Source organism: Haliotis rubra, unplaced genomic scaffold (genome assembly GCF_003918875.1).
Source record: "Haliotis rubra isolate DU_JTF1 unplaced genomic scaffold, ASM391887v1 Scf48, whole genome shotgun sequence".
Taxonomy (NCBI): Eukaryota; Metazoa; Mollusca; class Gastropoda; order Lepetellida; family Haliotidae; genus Haliotis; species Haliotis rubra.
In genome coordinates this window covers 1,193,382-1,216,250 of record NW_025767168.1, presented here as the reverse complement: position 1 = coordinate 1,216,250, position 22,869 = coordinate 1,193,382, and the positions used below count along the sequence as shown (strand labels likewise).

The 22,869-nt window shown below is 40.9% G+C and overlaps 1 protein-coding gene across 1 annotated transcript in view; it reads left to right on the top strand.

Annotated features, from left to right (window-relative positions):
• The first annotated feature begins 12,937 nt into the window (after positions 1-12,937).
• The window catches only part of LOC124290983 (transducin-like enhancer protein 1), an 80,695-nt gene continuing 70,763 nt past the window's right edge, over positions 12,938-22,869 (top strand). The window contains exon 1 of the mRNA XM_046727843.1: positions 12,938-13,407. Within this exon, the coding sequence (XP_046583799.1) occupies positions 13,387-13,407 (21 nt within the window). The 5' untranslated portion in view covers positions 12,938-13,386. The remainder of the gene's footprint in view (positions 13,408-22,869) is intronic.

Below are 22,869 nucleotides of genomic sequence, written 5' to 3'. Positions count from 1 at the left end.
GGAATAACGAGGGGTTGCAAAAGGTCATCCCGTTACCTTAAGACAGTCAAATTCCCTTGGATGTGATAGGGAGGAGTGCGGTGACCATTGCTGAAGCCACCAACCCCACCCAACCCCACACCCACACCCACACCCACACCCACACCCACACCCACACCCGCCAAACCTGTCGTTCCCTAACGTTGACGTCAGAAAACCTCTCACCCGGACGTCTGTACACATGAATACGGACTCGTCAGTGAAGAGCACATTGTTCCACTGACGTCTGTTCCAACGCAAATGGTGTCTGGCCGCCATGTTAAACGGTTGACTCGGTGGTATGGAAGCAATGGTGGATGTGCTTGACGTCGCAACTTTAAACTGCTCTCGCGCAGACGGTTCCTTATGGTCTCTTCATTGACATTGACGTTGTCTGCATTTCGGAGAAGACTTTTAAGGACGTTTGCAGTGACAGTTCTTTGCCGTGACGCTGTGATGAAGATGAATCCGTCCTGTCGACGAGTTGTTATTCGTGAACGACCAGGGTGGCGTTGTCAAAGTGGTTTGGAAACGAACCCATCGTCTGTGAATAACCGAGGGTGAAACATTAATCTTCTCGCCGCCTCACGTATGGCAATACCCTCCTGGATCCACCCAATAGCCTCTCCCTGTCAGCAGTGCTTGGATCCATCCAATAGCTCTCTCCCTGTCAGCAGTGCTTAGACGGCGACGTTGAGGCATGTTTTTCAACATGTGATTGATCTGTGTTCCAAACGTTGCTTATAAGGGAAATTTGTGCATGATGTTTAGGGAGTTTTGCACTATCACGTGCACTGGCAGGTTTGGGTGTATTCGGGAGAATAAGACCTATGGAAGATTCAACTTGCAATTAAAAAAATGCGGAAAAATGTCTTGTTTCCAACTTCAAAATTCTATTGGATTATCGTCGTAACATAGCGTGACCTTTAAACCATTACCAGTTGTCGATCCAATGACATCATTATTTTGCACCCAATATCTGTATATTTTCCAGCATATTAACTAAAAGCTTCTGAACCAAAATTACCACTGTTCCTTGGACTCTTTTGAGTCGTATTTTATATATCTGTGTTCAAGGTGTATAGATTGACTGCTGTCCTCCATATGCTTTCCTTGTATATCAAACTAGGTGACTGTCTTTACGCAGCTCTGAATTACCAGAGTGCCAGTTTAGGCAGAAACTCAACCAAACATAATTTCACCATTGTAGTTGTCCTGTGGGCCGAGTTGCATGTATTGCTTTCCCCTGAAGGTAGAGCCTACAGGCAACGTCAATGCAACGTCAATGCAACGTCACATGACACAACGCTATAGATTATGAAGGTGTCACTCTGAGTAGATGGACAACATGTATAGAATGTCTAACTTCAAGCAATCAATGAGATTATGGGTGACACAAATGCTATCAGTCAAGTTGATGTGTATGTATTTCAGGAGAAAGAAGGTGGGCTGAATTACACACGTTCTCAGATATCGCAGTGACATCATAAAGCATGCGTATAACTCTCTCTCCCGTATGATGGATGTGTGTAGTTTGCATGTTGGAAATGCCACTCAGTGTGAAATATACACCAGGTTCAGATACAGCGGAGGCAATCAAACATTCATATTGATGGCAGGATACAGTTACTGTACTAATTATATTCTATGTAAATGAACCTGATGTTGGATTCCCCGGCGTTATTTGAGCTTTGGCTGAAGCCGACTGTCAGTTATTGGATTGTTTATGTGAGCTGTATATATAATATGTTGATAATATCATGCTTGTGCGTGTTACGTGCTAGAGGGTATTAGACACGGCAGAGAATCACGATTGTCGACTGCATTGTTTGGAACGAGTATTTAAATGTAACGCATTGACTTTCGCAATGTAGATACTATTCATTGTGGTTATGAGTTTAGGAAGGTTAAAAACGTTGAGAACGATTTTTTCAATATTTGTTGGTTTTGTTTATATTTTATATCAGTTACATGAAAGTCCCCATTATTCGTATGTTACCAAGGAGATGTCTTGTCTTGCCCAAATTGTCCTTGATTGTCGGGGCGGTGGGGTAGCCTAGTGGATAAAGTGTTGGCTCGTCACGCCGAAGACCCGGGTTCGAATCCCTACATGGGTACAATGTGTAAAGCCCATTTCAGGTGTCCCCCGCCGCGATGTTGCTGGAATATTGCTAACAGCGGTGAAAAACTAAACTCAGTCAGTCAGTCCTTGATTGTCGACTAGGTTCCTGTCTACCTGAACTCGTAACGGTAAACGGCTCAGATCATCTAGCCGCCTCATCAAAATGTCGTTAATCTTCTTCTTCTGAACAGAATTCACCACACCACACCACACCACACCACGATTCTGTAAAAAAGGTGGTCTTCATCTGAACAGAACACACAGTGATACCGCACCTCAGACTGTCACTAACCATTTGTTACGACAAGGTGGTCTTCTTCTTAACAGAACACAGAACTCATCACACCGAGGGCTCTTACTAACCATTTCAGCGATTATATACCAATGTCCGAGAGTTCTCACCTATTTCGACAATAACGGGGCAAACATTCAGAAAACCTTGGCACCTAACATTTCAGTGCTAACCGTATTTAAAATGAGATACTCACTTACTCTATGCTTACCCGCGGGAGGACTCTGTGAGCCGCCGTGTACGATGCACGTCGAGTATGTTCTCTGTGGCTTTGGCACGTGCATCTCGCTCTTTGGCCGAACGGGTTATAAAATGCTCGTCCCGGGCAAGTGTACAATATATCAGTTAGACCAACTCGAGCATATATATCGATCAGATAAATACTGTTTATCCATGTTGTCAACAATTAGTCTTTACGTTCGTAAATAAATCAGTGTTAATGCTACGTAATTTATTCCACGTCGCCTTTCCTAAATCATATATTTGTTAGTCTTTGGTGACTACTAACGGGTTGGAATCCAGTGGCAATTCAGTGAAGTAACGCACAGTCAATGACAACAGAGGCATGGTTTGAAAGGAGTGAGGGTAATATTCCACGGAAAGGAACATATTGCGTTTAAACATTTCCATGTAAAATATCTTCATAATTGGTACATGCGAACATTATGTGTTAATTTGTTTAACGTCCTACATGTATAGACACAGGCTCCTGAACCAAACATCGAACGGTTCATCCTTGTGCTCCCATCGGCGCTCATCGGCTTATCCAAGCTTCCACACAACCGGGTAATGCTAAAGAAGGAATAGACAGGGGCCAACCTCTTACTTCTAGTTATCCAAGCTTCCACACACCCGGGTAATGCTAAAGAAGGAATCTTTTTTTTTTGTGTTTTAAACAAATCTTATCATCCAAAGGGACACAAAGCGGGGGCCAACCTCTTACTTCCTAGTTATCCAAGCTTCCACACAACCGGGTAATGCTAAAGAAGGAATAAACAGCGGCCAACAAAGGAATTTACTTCTAAGTGCACCACTTATGGTCGCCCTCTCCTGCTCTCTTCTGGAGACAAGACAAAGCATGTGGTTTCACAGCAAGCCATATGAATATGTACAAACATCCACCATTCGTACAAAACATGCTGAACTTGCTAAAATGGAACTCTTACTTCTAGTTATCCAAGCTTCGACACAAGAACCGGGTAATGCTTCAGAGAAGGACCTCTTACTTCTAGTTATCCAAGCCTCGACACTACCGGGTAATGCCATACTTCTAGTTATCAAGCTTCGGCACAACCGGGTAATGCTAAAGAAGGAATAAACAGGGGCCAACCTCTTACTTTAGTTATCCAAGCTTCGGCACAACCGGGTAATGCGCAGGAATAGACAGGGGCCAACCTCTTACTTCTAGTTATCCAAGCTTCCACACACACCCGGGTAATGCTAAAGAAGGAATAAACAGGGGCCAACCTCTTACCCAATCCACACAACCGGGTAATGCTAAAGAAGGAATAAACAGCGGCCAAGCTTCCACTTACTTCGAGATAAAACGCAAGCTCGAAACATGTTATCAAAGTTCGACTGTATGACTTAGGCCATAAAAGTGTTGAAAGTTCCGACTCACCTTCACCTTCACGTTCAAGTTGACGTTATCGTTAAGTCTTATTCAGTCTTCTTCTGCCAATATTCAATTGAATTTAAGTGAACGCACTGCTGTCGGCTGCCACCACTGGGAATCACATGACCAGGCACACCTCTACCTAGAGTTCCCTGAGGTCAACTCTACCTCTCTCGATTCGTCACATTCATCATTTACATATGTTTCACGTCCATTTCATGTTTGTTAACTTTCGGTGACAAAATAATGTTTGATGGCATTGGTTGTTGAGCATGAGTATAGATTTAGGCCGCTTTTAGCAAAATTCCAGCAATATCTTGGCGGTGGACACCAGAAATGGGCTTCACACATTGTACTCATGAGGGGAATCAACCCCTGATCTTCGACGTAACGAGGTGACGCTTGAACTACTTGCCTAACCTATCTCCCGGTTGTTGCGACCACTGTGCTACGGGTAGAGTATCATAATACTATTTGTCTTACATTCTTGTAAACTACTTTGATTTCATTGGTCAATGATGCTTTAATAAGTTTTCATGTCACCCCTCCCAGGTAACCGCCAAACTCTCCGTCGAGAAGCTGTATCGCTAACAATCGTATGACGTCATAATATGACGCATGCAGTGCACGGAGTTCGAAAACTGTTCGATTAGCTTTTGAGTTCACTATGTACACATTTATTTTACCGACTTTCACTGCTATATTTAAACTATTTTATACATTGCATCGTTTGCACACTCAACTTAAACATAATTAACCATTTTTATAGCAGTTTTAAGCTTGTCAGGGTATGTTTCACTGATACTAAAACACCAGTCGCGCGAGAGGCAGACGCCATTTTGTTTATATAGTGACTAGTTGGTATATATGTCCTGTAGTCGGTAGCGAGTTTATCGAACTTCAAAATACAATAAAATGATATTTTGTACATTTAACATGGCGGTAAGATAAATACGTTGTAACTTCTCCCTCGGATAATACGGTCTGATGTACGCATCTTTGTAGCGTACATCAGACCGTATTACCCTCGAGAGAAGTTTACACCTTATAGAGTATGCTCCAAAATCTGTAAAAAAAAGTCTTCCATAAGGCCTGTCTGCTCTGATTTCAGAGTAAGCGCTTTACACAGTGTTTACAAACTACAACAAATGTCTATCTAATTATGCAAATTAGCTTGGTACACACTGCATCAGGGGCCGACAAACCAGTTGTAGGGGGAAATATCGGACTCCACCACCTGTACTGGCAGGGGCATTGGTGGCCTAGTGGGATGGATCTACTGCTTGTTGTTACTGGTGGGATCTACTAGTCGGGGGTCGAATCTCAGATTTCCGTCTGTCATGATCCTCGAGGGGCCATTTGAGTACCTTTATCGGTGAACAGAAGTATCAACGTTTCTTTCTGCGTTTCTGTGTTGTTATAACTTCCATACCACTTACAAGTCGATGTCATATTATTGAAATATGTCTTAACAGAAAAATTACGAGGATTTGCAGTCTTGATTTCACTTTATATGATTTACGTTTTTGTTTAAAGTGAAATTCATCAGTACGTTTTCACCGCAAACAGATTATACATGACTTAAACAGCGACCAACGGGATAGGGTGGTCAAGACTGGCTGCCCTGATTGATGCACTTCATCATAGTCTAACTGTGTAGCTCGATGCTCATGATATCAGTCATCTGCCTGTTTGGGCCAGACTCATCTATTTACAGATCGCCTGAATATATTTAAAAACATTGCATATTGCAACAATATATCAACAAACTTGTCATGCAGTACAATGAAAAACGTTAGTAATAAACATTCCTCGCCAATATATCACATCCTTATTCCAAAGTTAAAACACACAAGCCAGTTCTAATTCAAGCAGAACACTACAAACAACACTCTTTGGATCAGTATTCATTCAAACAAACTTAATCCAATCAGTCCAAATCCTATTGCTACAGAGGGCAAGGAATACAGGGCACCAGTGGTGTTTATTCTGTTAACAACACCGCCATAAATAATCGGAATTTTTTCAGAAATGTTGTTTATAGCATACAGCACTGGTTGTCAATTTCAGACATATTCACTGAACAGAGAGTCTATTTTACTGAATATGCCACGCGCGCGTAACATCCTGCCTGGTTATTAAAGAAGCACTGGCCCAGAATACAACGTCCCGGAAAGTCGATATATTGTCAATCAAAATACCTTTACAGCTATCAGGGAACTAATGTTATATTCATGGAATGAATACCAGCCCGAATAACGAACGAATCTATACGCAGTTGATGTTTAGAGGTTAGCAGCGGCTTGGCATTGACACACTCAACATTATATCTCAACAACTGATGCAAATACGTGCTTGTTCTTAGAGGAAAATATGTCCGACTATCGCTTAAGCGTAGTGATTCAACATGTTACGTTGGCTTGAGAGCAACTGTGTCAGTTTTGTGAGCGATCAATGTTTTTGTTAAACGTTCCGTCTTTTTAAACAGACGTTGAGATGCTACATTGATATTCTTGCTTGTGGCAGAGCGAGTGTTTGTTATAGTATGCAAACGTATTAATATGGGAAATGGTGCTATTTTCTCACTTCAACGTCAATGTGAGACGTTAGTATAAATACCTGGTGTAAAGGTGACATAGGAAAGTGGGGATGATATAGGATAATGTATATATATTTGTAATGCGAAACCCTATTTATCTGGGCAGTGACCATTTCTCGTGACTAGAAAATGTCTCAATGACCTGATCATTTGTACGCCATTTAGAGTCATATTGTAGACGTTCTCACCACGTTTTGTTCATATTGTAGACGTTCTCACCACGTTTAGTTCATATTGTAGAGGTTCTCACCACGTTTAGTTCATATTGTAGACCTACCTACCACGTGTAGTTCATATTGTAGACGTACCTACCACGTGTAGTTCATATTATAGACGTACCTACCACGTGTAGTTCATATTGTAGACCTACCTACCACGTTTAGTTTATATTGTAGATGTATCTACCACGTTTAGTTCATATTGTAGACGTACCTACCTCGTTTAGTTCATATTGTAGATGTATCTACCACGTTTAGTTCATATTGTAGACGTACCTACCTCGTTTAGTTCATATTGTACACTTACCTACCACGTGAAGTTCATATTGTAGATGTACCTACCACGTTTAGTTCATATTGTACACTTACCTACCACGTGAAGTTCATATTGTACACTTACCTACCACGTGTAGTTCATATTGTAGATGTACCTACCACGTTTAGTTCATATTGTACATGTACCTACCACGTGTAGTTCATATTGTAGACGTACCTACCACGTGTAGTTCATATTGTAGATGTACCTACCACGTTTAGTTCATATTGTACACTTACCTACCACGTGTAGTTCATATTGTAGACCTACCTACCACGTGTAGTTCACATTGTAGACCTACCTACCACGTTTAGTTCATATTGTAGATGTACCTAAAGCTTTTTAGTATATATTGCAGACGTCCCTACCACGTTTAGTTCATATTGTACACTTACCTACCACGTGAATTTCATATTGTAAACGGACCGCCTCCGTGGTGTAGTGGTTAGAGCGTCCGCCCGGAGAGCGGAAGGTCGCGGGTTCGATCCCCGACCGCGTCATACCAAAAGACGTTAAAATATGGTACTTGTTGGTCCCTGCCTGGCGCTCGGCTTTAATGGGTACAACAAGGACTGGTCGGCTCGGAGTCAGTATAATGTGTCTGAGTGGGGTATTCATGCTTCACTGCGGCATGGTATCTCAGTGGGCTAGCACTATAAAACCAGCTTCAGTGTGGGCTAGTACAAGCAGCCGCACATACACACGCATGCACGTCGTCATATGAGCGAAATATTCTCAAGCACGACGTTAAACCCCATTTCACCTCACCTCACCTCATATTCACAACGTGAATTTCATATTGTAAACGTACCATTCACGTGTAGTTCATATTGTAGACGTACCTACCACGTTTAGTTCATATTATAGACGTACCTCCCACGTTTAGTTCATATTGTAGAGGTACCTAAAACGTTGTGTTCATATTGTAGAGGTACCTTCCACGTTTAGTCCATATTGTAGACGTACCTACCACGTTTAGTCCATATTGTAGACGTACCTACCACGTTTAGTTCATATTTAAGACGTACCTTCCACGTTTAGTTCATATTTTAGACGTACCTACCACGTTTAGTTCATATTGTAGACGTACCTTCCACGTTTAGTCCATATTGTAGACGTACCTTCCACGTTTAGTTCATATTTAAGACGTACCTAAACGCTGTGTTCATATTGTAGACGTACCTTCCACGTTTAGTCCATATTGTAGACGTACCTAAATGCTGTGTTCATATTGTAGACGTACCTTCCACGTTTAGTTCATATTGTAGACGTACCTAAACGCTGTGTTCATATTGTAGACGTACCTACCACGTTTAGTTCATATTGTAGACGTACCTTCCACGTTTAGTTCATATTGTAGACGTACCTACCACGTTTAGTCCATATTGTAGACGTACCTACCACGTTTAGTCCATATTGTAGACGTACCTAAACGTTTAGTTCATATTGTAGACGTACCTTCCACGTTTAGTTCATATTGTAGACGTACCTAAACGCTGTGTTCATATTGTAGACGTACCTACCACGTTTAGTTCATATTGTAGACGTACCTACCACGTTTAGTTCATATTGTAGAGACACGTTTACCTACCACGTTTAGTCCATATTGTAGACGTACCTTCCACGTTTACGTACCTAAACGCTGTGTTCATATTGTAGACGTACCTTCCACGTTCAGTTCATATTGTGTTCATATTGTAGACGTACCTACCACGTTTAGTTCATATTGTGGACGTACCTTCCACGTTTAGTTCATATTGTAGACGTACCTACTACGTTTAGTCCATATTGTAGACCTACCTACCACGTTTAGTCCATATTGTAGACGTACCTAAACGTTGTGTTCATATTGTAGACGTACCTTCCACGTTTAGTCCATATATGGTAGACGTACCTAAACGTTAAGTTCATATTGTAGACGTACCTTCCACGTTTAGTCCATATTGTAGACGTACCTAAACGTTGTGTTCATATTGTGATGTACCTACCACGTTTGGTTCAAATTGTAGACGTTCTCACCACGTCAAATACCTCGTAAATGCAAAGATTAAAAATATGATACTACATTATGCATGGCCCTGCGACGAGATGTTAACGGACTTTGTCCAACCAGACAATGGTGCAACTTAACTTTACGGAGAGTGGAGTATTTTCTGTACCCATGTCCAAATCAATGCAGGAGAACTTTCATTTTATATATGCTACATTTCTACATGTGGTTTTTCTCTCTTTTAAAAAAAAAAATGTGAATTCACAAAACTTTAATTCAGATGCACAGGTTCTCAGAGATTGTACGTTCCCGAGGCGGTAGACATGAATCTTCACATCCTCTATTTACATAAAGCGGTGTTACTTCTAAGTATCGACGGCCCATTACATCTGGCTGTGAGAATTGATGTTTATCCAATATAAAAATGTTTTCTTTTCCATTTATACCCTCATGGTGCTCGTGGACTCATTCTGTGGTTTTATTTTTTTCTGCAAATGAATTATGGGAATTTCATTAGCTATACTAACAAGTCTGTCATCGTGAGATTTGATGGGACTATTAACGACCTATATCTGTCCATCAAAGAGTGAACGCTGTTCGTGTATGGTCAGTTATTATTGACCAGCGAGATTAATTAAGAACTAGCCAGATTTGACCATTAGCTTGATCAATTCCGGTGAAGGGACACAATTACAGCGAGCAAACGCTGTGATTAATTCAGCTAAAGCGTCGAGATGTGATGTCACATAGACATAAAGATTTAATCAATTTTCCAACCAACTGCTGCCAACATACAAATATCGAATCACAACCATCCACTCTGTATGGGTGCTCAACGCAACTCTCTATATGCTTGGGGTCAGCTAGTTGAGAACAAAAAGCCACGATTTAAATTATCTTACGAGTTCCCTTTGGTCGGTGTATTGGACCAAGACAAATCTGAAATGACAGGCTATATGCATTTCGCGGAAAAGCTAATATTTGGAAAGCTGTTTTGAAAATTGAGCAAACAGCGACGAACAGGTCGCCGAGGCGATATGTTATATTATGTGTGTTTGAAATCGATATCCAATGTAAATGTTGCAATTAGAAGCTCGTGGTGGCGCGTGCTGTTTCGCCCACTGACTATTGAGACTTGGTCGATGGTAAACAGGAATACTGAAATCAAATACGCGTGTCTGAGCTGTCGATTTTAGATCATAGAAATACCTCGATATTGTATTGTGCTTTCAAAAAGCAGACAGGACGCAAATCATTGTTCAGAGGCTGATGGGAATCGACCTAGTTTCATACTTCTTTACGATCATGTCAGAAATTGATGGTTATCCATTTGGAAAAGACAGTTTTATTCACAAGACTTGTTGTAACAGACGCCCTTCGCTGATAAGGTATTGAGCTGATATAAAAGTAGGAATGATGCGACAAAGAACGAACAAAGAATCATTGACGGGTCTCGAGTGATATATGAGGTAACAACCTAAATTCGTGTTTTCTAAATGAACAAGTATTCAGAACAGACTGTGACGTCGGTCTGGAAATCTATATAAGGTGTTGTACAAAGTGGTATAATAAATGAAGTATTGTGTACTTCAGGCTTGTGTTTGTTCATTTAGGATAAAGCTTTACATTCCACTTGGAGAGCAATCTGTAATATAAATGATATTGGATGTAAATGAATATTGTCAATAACCAAGAATCCTAACGAAGAAGACAGTGCTGCAACATTGATAGATTATGCTCTTTGTGTGGAAAGGTTACATCAGTTCATCTTTTACCATCTTCGTGTGTCCGGGGAATAATAATCGTCTCTCCTTATGACCTTCGCATAACAGACTGTCTCACAGTCCCTGAACCATATTATTTTTACCGTTCCAACCATCCTCTACTGTAAGTTAAAAGTTATAAATGAAACAAGTCTAGATTTTCTTTATCTGGGCTCCTATCAATTTCGTGGAGTTTCAGTTCAAGATTATATGGGGCGGTGGGGTAGCCTAGTGGTTAAAGTGTTGGCTCGTCACGCCGAAGACCCGGGTTCGAATCCCTACATGGGTACAATGTGTGAAGCCCATTTCTGGTGTTCCCCGCCGTGATATTGCTGGAATATTGCTAAAAGCGGCGTAAAAACAAACTCAGTCAGTCAAAATTATATATTTACAGAGCCTAGGCGTTAGTCCAAATACAGCTGTATGATTAGTTCTTTTTCCCGATCCGGAGTGTCAGTTATTAGGCATGGACATGAGTGAGTGAGTGCTCGCGTGCGTGCGTGCGTGCGTGTGTGCGTGAGTGAGTGAGGGTTTTTTCGGCATCATAAGCGACAATTGAAAGTTTTGAAGGCGGGGGACACCAGGAATGGGAGAAAGAATTGTGGTCTTCGAACTGACAGGCGAATGCTTTAATCACTAAGCAGCCAGACTGTAGCGCAATCTAGGGGAACCAAGAACAGTTCCGCTGCCGCTGTGCAATGTATGCACGACGCAACTCCCATTCAGTGTGTCATGTCACATTAAACGAAATAGCTCTTTTAAAAAACAGACTGCAAGTTGGTTCAAACATGAAAGTATATGTAATTAGAATACATGTAATGTTTGGAAATATGACACTTCATTGCGTCTTACCTGGCATTGCCTCAGCAAAATAATCGTTTATCGAGATAATTGAATGCAAAGGATGATTCAACTGCACGAACCCCTTTCTTATGATCCTCTCCATGTTTGTACAAAAGCAAGTAAATGCAATAATCTGACTGACCTACTTTTTACATATTTTTTCTCAGTCGACAATTAATTATGTTTTAATTAGTTTGTTATTAGTGTTCCACTGTGCAGGTACACAATTACTGTTTTTCAACTAACACTGGCTCGAATCTCCAAATCATTCACTAGAGGGGATCAGGGCACAAGTTCAAACAAGGAGTTGGTTTTGTTTAGCATATTCGTCAATGTGTCTTAAAGATAGCCAGTTCTTCTAGGTCACGATGGAGGGTGTGTGTCACTGGAAGAGACCTGCCTTCAAACCGATTTTGAGTTATCAGCAAATTTAATCCGATTTCCACTACTGATCCGAGCACACTTTTCGTATAACCCGGTTTTTTGGTGAGAGGGCGGGGTCTCTAGCTGTCAAGTACATCTCAAAATCACGTGGAGTAGACACGGAACCAGCCAATCATATTCTCGGTTTAGAACAGAGCGCGTCGAGGAACAGAATGTAAACACTGGAAACTGACTCAAAGAAACGCACTCTAGAAACTATTTAAAATTGATATTTGGAACGTTACTTGTTTCAGATACGTAGTTTTTGGAAAGAGCATTGTCGTATTGCTCAAGATTCTGCATACACGAGGAGACCGTCCATGGTGGGGTTTTTTAATTGTAAACGAGACCTAGAAGGTAAACATCTTTTTAAAGCATTGTCAAAGTAAAAATCTAAACAACTTCACCGCTGCAAACGGAATCAAATTATGACAAGTTGTCTAATACTTGTAAAAAATACCCCCCAAAGCATATCGATTCACACAAGAAACCTACAAATCACGTTACTTTGAGTGACAGTAATATATTCACACATTATGTTTGATTATTCACAACTTCCACAACAAGAACCCGCCCTTATCACACCACTGGCTGAATGTGTGGGAACTACACGCATATGTAATGAGCTCACGTGGGTCTTGGGGAAGATGGCAGTGTTTGTTGATAGGGCCAATCATTCGTCCCCTTATATGGAGAGTTCTATTTGCTGACTGGCATTGTAACTTGGGGCTAATGCGCTGTGGCGGATTACGTTCATGTGTGTGGTATCTTAACAGCCTGTTCACACGGCATTTTCTATCGGAGTGCTCGATATTGCAGAGGTATTGTGCACGGTAAACAAGCATTCTGGCACTGAGAGGGCGAGGAAAGCGTTGGATGTACCTCAATTGATTAGTACAGGGTGGCCAGACTACCCGATTCGGCTATGTTTACAAGCAGCTGAGAGTGACCCATAATGTTGCAATGCGGGTGATGATAGCGTGACCCTTGCCCTTGTTCTGCTTGCTGTTTACGCAAGTGGAATATAGCTTGCCGTCTCGAGAGAGGTCTGAAAAACGCCACTTGGCAGTTCAAGCAACGGAGACTTGGATAGTGGCTTTTTGATACGGAAATTACCCGGTCCAGATCGAGGAATATTCACAGCGGTCAGGCGCCCTTCTCATCGCGGGCTGGATTTACCGTCCAAGATGTACCCAAATAGGCACCCAGTAAGTGGTTTCTAGTACTTAACGCTCGCCGTTTCTAGTATCCGCACGCTGTGTCTTTGAACTGAGAATGTTATTGTTATAACCAAACACTCAAGCGCATATATCATGTGATACAAGTGAGGTGTTTACATTATGAAATGCGGGAGTCTTGTTGAAGTTCTTGTCGCAGTCTGAGTCGTATTGGGCAGGGGTGGTATAATTGGTTCATTCCAATAGCAGGATGTGGGGTGGCCTTAGGCTTCTAGCGGAAGTAGTGCAATCGAATACGAGTCAAGTGGACCAAATACTAGGACTTGGACATTGGGTGGAGCTCCTGATATGTATTTAACCTAACGTAGTAATTAATAAATGACGTGTTGCTTCCGAAATAGGATTGAACACACTGACAGCCGATACCATTGTTCGGAAGCAATATCGGCTATCAATATGATTACCCTGTTCGATTGTCTGTGTAAAACAATACAATTACTAATAGCTTGTGGTCTTCGCGTTTATTCAGCCAAAGAGAGGTTCGCCATTGATGTCAACGAATGCTAGAGTGATATACGTCCTTGGTATTTTATAGTTACATTCATCAAAATATGCAACTGGCAACCAACTTATTGATCGTTATTGAATAGCGGTATTAACATTGATAGAGAACGAGGGTGTCGTTGATGACTTGCCTGCTATTGATTCATGTAGTGTTAGTGCAAAGGTAGTTATCGTTCCTTATGCGCAGATGGGTTTAATTAAAATAAAATGTTTCAACGATTAAATCTCTGTTGCTCGGAGCACTGTTAAGCATAACGTTCGTCTTTTTTATGATGTTAAGTATGTAACTCAATAATCACATCTAACGTGGTCACGAATAACTTATGTAGTGGACAGTCAGGCATAACGTTCTACAGTTGCAAACATTTTTAATGTTGATTATTTAACTCTTTAACTGACATGGCCTCTTCTCGAACAACTGACCAATGTGCTGGGCTGTCAGGACATGACGTTCTTCAGTTACAAACATATGTTTCAGACGTTGATACTGTAACTCAGTACTTACATCTTACTATTTACATCTATCATGGTCATTTCCTCTCGAATAACTGACCCATGTACTGGACTGTCAATTATGACTTTCTTCCGTTACAAACACATGTTACCGATGCTGAGTATGAAACTCAATAATTACATGTCAAATGTCCATTCTTCACGAATACCTGAAACGGCCCTTGCTGGACGTGTGTGGAGGACCATAGATCTCATCCAATGAGGAGTGGTCAAGAAGGTCAGACAGAGGGTGTGTGGTGTCTGATGGACATTGATTTATGAAGAGGAAGGTATAGTTGGGATGTCATAGTTGGAAAGGTCAACAGCGAAGTGTTGCCCATGACAACAACACTATATCACGCCGAGACCACTAGAGATAGAAACCGTTGTACTCGTCACAACGTGGTAACACGTACGCACATGCGCGTGTGTTGGTAGGAATATGAGTATCTGGTTGACTGGCAGTGATGTCTAGCAGATGGGGAAGTATCCATGGAGGCGTTATTGACCTTTCGTGCAATGATGTTGCTCAGATGAGTTCATTCAGGAAGGCGCTAACGGTACTTACACGGGCGGGCTCGTTCAGCGTGAGGCTGCTAACAGTAAACGGGTGAACATCATCCACCAATAACTATGTAGGTCATATTGACTGGGTCTCAGGAAGTGTATTGCACGGCGATGACCAGCGCCAAAGTAACACTCGCTACTGGATTCAAAGTAACAATTAGTGGTGGATCCAAAGTAACACTCATTGGAGGATCGAAAGTAACACTCGGTGGTGGATCAAAAGTAACCACTGTTGTGGATCCTCGCCTTCATAATGATCATAATCGCCATCAACAATTACATTTAATGATCCTAGTATGATTCCTGTCGCCATGAATATCATTCTCATATATGCTATCAAAACGTGATAGGATCAGATATTTATTGCATAGCATTCCATGGAAAAACGATGTTCCATAAACTACAAATATATGCACAAAAGGTACAATGACGGGGGTACATTCTAAATACGTTTGGTTATTTAAGTAAACTTCATCCATAATCTCGATACATGGGTTTCAGTTGCCACATACACCAGAGTTTCCTTTCTCTGATGTTTGATTCCTTCTTTTTTGATGGTATAGAACAACGAGTATCCTGCCTTGGACGTGGTAAAACCACTGCTTGTAATATATATAGTATATATATCTGTGTGCTTGGGCTGGGGGTGGGGGTCTTCCAGTGTATGCAACAATATGTTGTGTCATGTTACACGGAGGTGACGTGAAGACAGCTGTAGCATGTTTATGTCTTCTTAATGACATATGTCAGTGCACAAGTGGACCCCTTATGGACGTCTAAAAGCGTGGAGCCAGTGCTGCTGACCCATCCAATCGTGTCTCTTGTGTTGTTATGCAACATATACAAGACTGCTGTTATACGACATCATTATACATTCTGTAGTGTGTTGTTGATATGAGGAATACATTCATGACTCTCCAGTGTTGTTGATATGAGGAATACATTCATGACTCTCTAGCGTTGTTGATATGAGGAATACATTCAGGACTCTCTAGTGTTGATGATATGAGGAATACATTCAGGACTCTCTAGTGTTGTTTATAGGAGGAATACATTCAGGACTCTATAGTGTTGTTGATATGAGGAATACATTCAGGACTCTAGTGTTGTTGATATGAGGAATACATTCAGGACTCTCTAGTGTTGATGATATGAGGAATACATTCAGGACTCTCTAGTGTTGTTGATATGAGGAATACATTCATGACTCTAGTGTTGATGATATGAGGAATACATTCAGGACTCTATAGTGTTGTTGATATGAGGAATACATTCAGGACTCTCTAGTGTTGTTGATATGAGGAATACATTCAGGACTCATTCAGGACTCTCTAGTGTTGTTGATATGAGGAATACATTCAGGACTCTTTAGTGTTGATGATATGAGGAATACATTCAAGACTCGAGTGTTGATATGAGGAATACATTCAGGATTCTCTAGTGTTGTTGATATGATATGAGGAATGAGGAACATTCAGGACTGTAGTGTTGATGATATGAGGAATACATTCAGGACTCTATAGTGTTGTTGATATGAGGAATACATTCAGGACTAGTGTTGATGATATGAGGAATACATTCAGGACTCTCTAGTGTTGATGATATGAGGAATACATTCAGGACTCTCTAGTGTTGTTGATATGAGGAATACATTCTCTAGTGTTGATGATATGAGGAATACATTCAGGACTCTCTGGTGCTGTTGATGTGAGGAATACATTTGTATTGTTGTTGATATGAGGAATACATTAGACTCTGTATGTTGTTGATATGAGGAATACATTCAGGACTCTATAGTGTTGTTGATATGAGGAATACATTCAGGACTGTATTGTTGTTGATATGAGGAATACATTCAGGACTCTATATGTGTTGTTGATATGAGGAATACATTCAGGACTCTCTAGTGTTGTTGATATGAGGAATACATTCAGGACTCTCTTATGAGGAATACATTCAGGACTCTATAGTGTTGTTGATATGAGGAATACATTCAGGACTCTCTAGTGTTGTTGATATGAGGAATACATTCAGGACTCTCTAGTGTTGATAATACATTCTTTACTGTATAGTGCTGTTGGTATGAGAAATACATTCATGACTTCGGTGTTGTTTATGCAACATTCATGACACTAGGGTCGTTTATGTGATATATATTCTTGACTAGCGTTGTGTATGTGACAGATATATACATTCCTGACTTTAGCATGGAATGGTACCACGCTCATGCACCTGTCTTCAGCTGCATTCCACTCACAGCTTGTAATGAAATGAGAGGTTAAAAACCCCACAGTGGTTGTTTTGAAGGTGGTAGATGGAATGGATGGAATAAACCCACGACCGCTGCCCCTTGTGTACGCCACACGAGTAATAAATACAAGCCATGCATGTGCTGTGCACCATCCTGTGTCTCTGTAGGTGCGCGTGTATGGTGACATCACGTGATTGATCCCTGTCAGTCTGTCTCGGGGGGTGTAATCTACAAGATCAGTCATTACCGCCTCCGATTGGTTTCCGATATTCCCTGATGAGGTAATCGATGAGGAGAGGAGATGTCAGCTAGGAAAGTGTTATATTCATGTTTTGTACCCATTCGTGAGTGTCATTGAACGTACAAGGGTCAGGGTTTGAAGTCGGCCGAGTCAATGTCTACTGTGGTGGGTCATTCTTTCAAGTGCTTACACAAACTTGCATTACACATGATAAGCACCGACGGTTCACTTGTCAAACACATTGATGTGAATTATATCGTTCCAATCCATAGCGCACTTTTTCTTGTTTTGTTTGTACCTATTACACAAAGAAAAAACGTTTATAAAAATATAAATAATTTTAAAAATGTCATTGTTTGAGATCAATTTGAAATCGCTGGAGTGATAAAGCTATCCCTGTTGTGATGCACATGAGTGTTTACCCAGAATTCCTATCCAGTTTTAATATTCTCAATGATTTCAATTATTCTTACTCTGTAGTGTTCAATTAAAGTGTTTATCAATAAAATGTTAATTTCAAATTTGGAGTGTCTCCATGCGTTTTATTAATGCCTCAGCTGTTGTCAGACAGGCGCGTAACATCCTCAATTACACTTTACAACAAGCGTTATCGACTTGAACCCCCATATAGCCATGTTGACGCAACCCCCGCCCCTCCCCCCACGTCTCTCCATGTTGACGCAACAACACCCCCCAACACCCATCAGCTCAAGCAGCCCGTCTAGACGAGTTGTTCAATCAGACCAGCCATTCGTGCCATCTTGCCTTCATTCTCGTCAGCTACTACAGTTAAGCATGCATAAAGAGAAAGATGTACATTGATTGATTCTTTCTCACATTGGTCGGTTATCGATCTGGAGTTCAAGTTGAGATCTTGTGACATGCTAGAGATTTCTTATGCGTTAGTGTTGAATGTTTGCACACAACATGTCTATACTATATCTCGTGGGTGAAATCGATTACACTCGGTGTGTGTCTAACAAAAGCAGGTCGATAGCTATTGCATTAACATATGTCTTTAATGAGAGTGCGTGGAGCTGTTTGTGTTAGCAGTCAATGCCTCGCGGCATAATGTCGGCTTCTTTATTTACATATTTACCTCGTGTTGTTGACTGTTGACTGATGCAGACATGTTGACACTTGATTGTTGATTGCGCTTGTAGAGTGTCGGGGTTTTTGTTTGAAGTGGAGGAAATCCACATGTTTTTGTTTATTTATTTATGAACTCATTTACATCTGTCTGGCTCTGTCCGTTGTACGTCTGCCCGACCCGTCCATTCATTCATGTTTCTGTCAATTCATAAGTCTACATGTATTTATTAAACCCCCTTTTCTAGTCGCCTGCCTTATCCTCGATCCATCCATCTATCCTACCACTATTGATTTTAGTCTATATATTAGACCATGTACTGTCTATTCTTTTACCCATCCGTTCGTCCATCCAACCATTCGTTTTGCTATCTACTCTCCCGTAAATTCATTAAGTTTATATTAATTGAACGCTTTCTCTCTCTCTCTATTAACCCGCTTATGGACATCTCTAGGAACAGAACTGACCTCTAGTTAACCAGTCTGTCATTTATGGGGTCAAGTGTGGACGGGAACACACACGCACGCACGCGCTCCCACTCAACGCATTGTATTTCCAACATGCACCATCACCTATCCAGTTTAAGACACATATATAACTCATCTTCTCTGAAAGTGCTCAAAGGAATCTATAAAAGACAACATCTTTCTCAATTCTCCTTAATCAGCAGAAAAAAATAACCCCTCACAACAGCAGGGCTGTCCAGCAACGACCATCGATCACTTTCATCAATATCAGAAGTCTGTGACCTTTGATCATGGCATTTGTTGATCATATATTAATTGGTATAAGAAAACATAGCTGGCGTGTATTCCAATAATCGCTATTGTATATAGGTATCGATAAATGCAACGTAATTAACGGGAACGGATGTCAGGCTGTGATTGACATGACGGCAGGGGGCGTCTCAAAACATGAATGTCCATTAGTCGTGGAGGTTTCGTCAGCAAAGCCAGCGTTGAGAAGACTGTGCACAAAACACCTGTTGGCTATATATAGAATACATTAGTTTTTAAGGGACCATACCTAGATCTAATTTATTACTTGAGGAAAATATGTGAACAAGTGTTCTTAAACTATACGTCAGATAATATAGAAGTTAGTATATTTTGTTCTGACAGAGCAGACAAAACTGGGGCATCTCAAACAATTATAAGTGAATGTAGATTGAGTATTGATACATCGATAACACTCATATAACAATTAGATTCCTAGGGAATTTTAATCCGAGGTCCAAGAATTATTCTTCTCCCTATATGTTTTTAACATTTCATAATTGTAATTATACGTAAAGGATCTCCTAGTAAAGTCATGTTTACACAAAAAACAAACCAATTCTTATTCCACAGATCCACGTGACATACAAACCCACAAAAAGTGTAAGCACTCAGATTTTGAAATGAAGAAGATTCACAACCGCCATCTTGTCATTAACCCAAAGCACGTGGTCGTGATGGAGTGTGTAATACGTGAAAAAATGGCCATTGAAATCGACTGTTTCTGGATTGATGGCGACACTTAATGTCAGTCAGTGTTTTCCCCTGTAAACACATTACAAATACCGACTTCTCGTTCTGGTGTCACCGAGCCGTATTCGGCCCGTGTTTCATACAAGATTACTACAGCAATAATTAATAGATATGGTCGTTATCTTTCAAACATTAACTTTAAAGATTAACGGGATGAAATGATACGAAAATGGCTTTTCTTTTTTGTATGGAGTTAATCTTCTGAAAATCACCGCTAGCTGTTTACAGTTGAGTTGGGTCCTTTGAAGTGTATGTCGAAAAGGGGACGAAGATTCACATGTGATCATGTATACCTATTGTATCCAAAAATACTTTTGTCCGTTTGAATATCACAAATATGTTTTGAAAGGGGATGATATGACATGTAGAGGACGATTGAAACACAGGGAAAGGAATATTAGGGGTTTTTTTTACTCAAAGTGGAGACGACACAACTTAACTCTCTCATCCTGACTATTGGCAACGGTGAACGCCCTTTCGGCCGTTAATGTCATCCCCGTTGTAGAATGAACGCTACAGGTAACTATTTACCATGTGTCGCTTTTAATCCCACATTTAGTGTGAGCCTCGCGAAGAATGGAGTAGATCGTGCTTGTCGCACGAGGCGACTAACCAGTGGGTTGGTCACGCTGGATGACTTGCATCATGATGTCAATCACTGGATTGTCTAGTCCAGACTCTATCAATTACTGACAGCTGTCATATATGTGGATTATTCCTATATTAGCGCGACGCTTAATATCAGACAACTAATAGCTTGCAATGAAATAATGTTTAGTACAAAAGTTCATTTCAGAGGGAGGGAGTTTAGGCCGCTTGTAGCAATATTCCAGAAATATCACTGCAGGGAACACTAGAAATGGGCTTCACATATCGTACCCATATATAGGGTATCGAACCCGGGTGTTCGGCGTGACAATCGAACGCTTTAACCACCGCCCCTTCATTTCTGAGATAGTAAACAAGAATAATCATAAATTGTACTAAAATACAGACTGAATTGGTCATACAGTATGACGAAGTCTGTAAGCAATTTATGCTTCCTTTATAACAGAACTTGGAACGATTAAGCATACTGCCAAATAGAACCAAATTCTGTTATAGAAAATCGATCTGAAATACCCCGGGAGCTGAAAGAACCCGATAAGAAATGATTGAGCGGAAGGGTGATAGGGAAGGTACGATTCGAGGGATTGTTCCCAAGTATGTATAATTCATTTAAATTCCGAACGGGCATCACTTGTCGAAATATATGTCATTCACGCCCATACTTGGTAAGATACGACTAGGACTGAACAGCCCTGCTCACGGACTTGGTTGATGCAAGTCATCGCTTCCCAGTTGCGTTGAACAATTCCCATGATGCCAATGACTGCATTATAGCCATGTAGCCGGAATATTGGTGACTGCGCCGTTTTATGACATACAAACAAATACAGCCAGGAATATTTCATCATAGCTATTTCAACACGCCGACCCTATTACTATAGTACGTCGTGCCCCTTGAGGCATAGATATGTATATACCACCGCTTATGCTGGGGTCCTTTGAAGACCCGGGTTAGATCCGATCTTCAGCAAACCTCTCTCTCTCTCTCTCTCTCTCTCTCTCTGTGTCTGTGTGTGTGTGTCTCTCTCTCTCTCTCTCTCTCTCACACACACACACACACACACAAAGGCGGAGACAGACAGACATACATAGATATGACTCTTTTCAGACCTCCCTCATATATATGGCCAGATGCGGTGTCGTACATGCCTAGTTATAAAAAAATACAAACTGTCGTGGTGTGATCTACATCACACCGTCATGCCAGTCGGTATAACAAACCTGTCTCACTTCCGTGTTCTTGAGGGGAAACATAATAAATAAACACTAAACGAAATTGTTCTTCATCTACTCTACTTCCGTATGCGTGATTTCATGTATTATAGACCGGTGACCTGTTACTGAAATATTTGTATGTCTGTCGGTCTGTCTATCTGTCCACTATCCACTGGTAGTATTGATTATACCCCCAACCCGTTCTTTGGTACAGTATATCTCTATTCATCCTTCTAATTTATGTCATTCAGTTCAAAGCAATCGGATTTCATATTTCCAAGTTGTAATCTCGAACAAAGAAATATTGATATATTCTAAGGTGCTACTGGGTCGTGATGTTTATGTGGCCCCCCTGCTACCAATATGTGTACATGACATTAAGCGACGCACAGCGAGCCTGTATAAAAAAAACATCAATTACACACATATATTAATGTAAGGCGGAATATGACAACCCACTCCTCGCTCAGATGCTTATTAATGCGAAGAATGAGTAAGTATATAAACGGAGCCCTTCTATTAAAATGACTGCAGGGATCAAAAGGCATTATTTTGTGTAGCATGGATCGACGATGACTAAGAGCGCCGATCTATCGGGCTTCCTGAGAATATAGGATCTTGTCAATTTAGGTGGGCAATGTTGCCGCACCTGTTGCACTGATGAAGGACCGACGTTGATGGAAGATGTGATACTGCTATCTGTTGTAGGTAATATGCAACATGATGCTAGCGGTGTGGTCTCTGCTTTATCACTACCCCCGAAGAGATCGCTTGCTGTCGACTAGACTTGCACAAGTATACAGTGCAGTAGTATTTAGTTAAAATCATAGTTGTTTTATATTTGAATAATAAGAACAAACTTCTTATATTTGAATAATAAGAACAAACTGGTCGTATCAGAGACGCTACCGTCAAGGTATCTAGTAATGCCTCT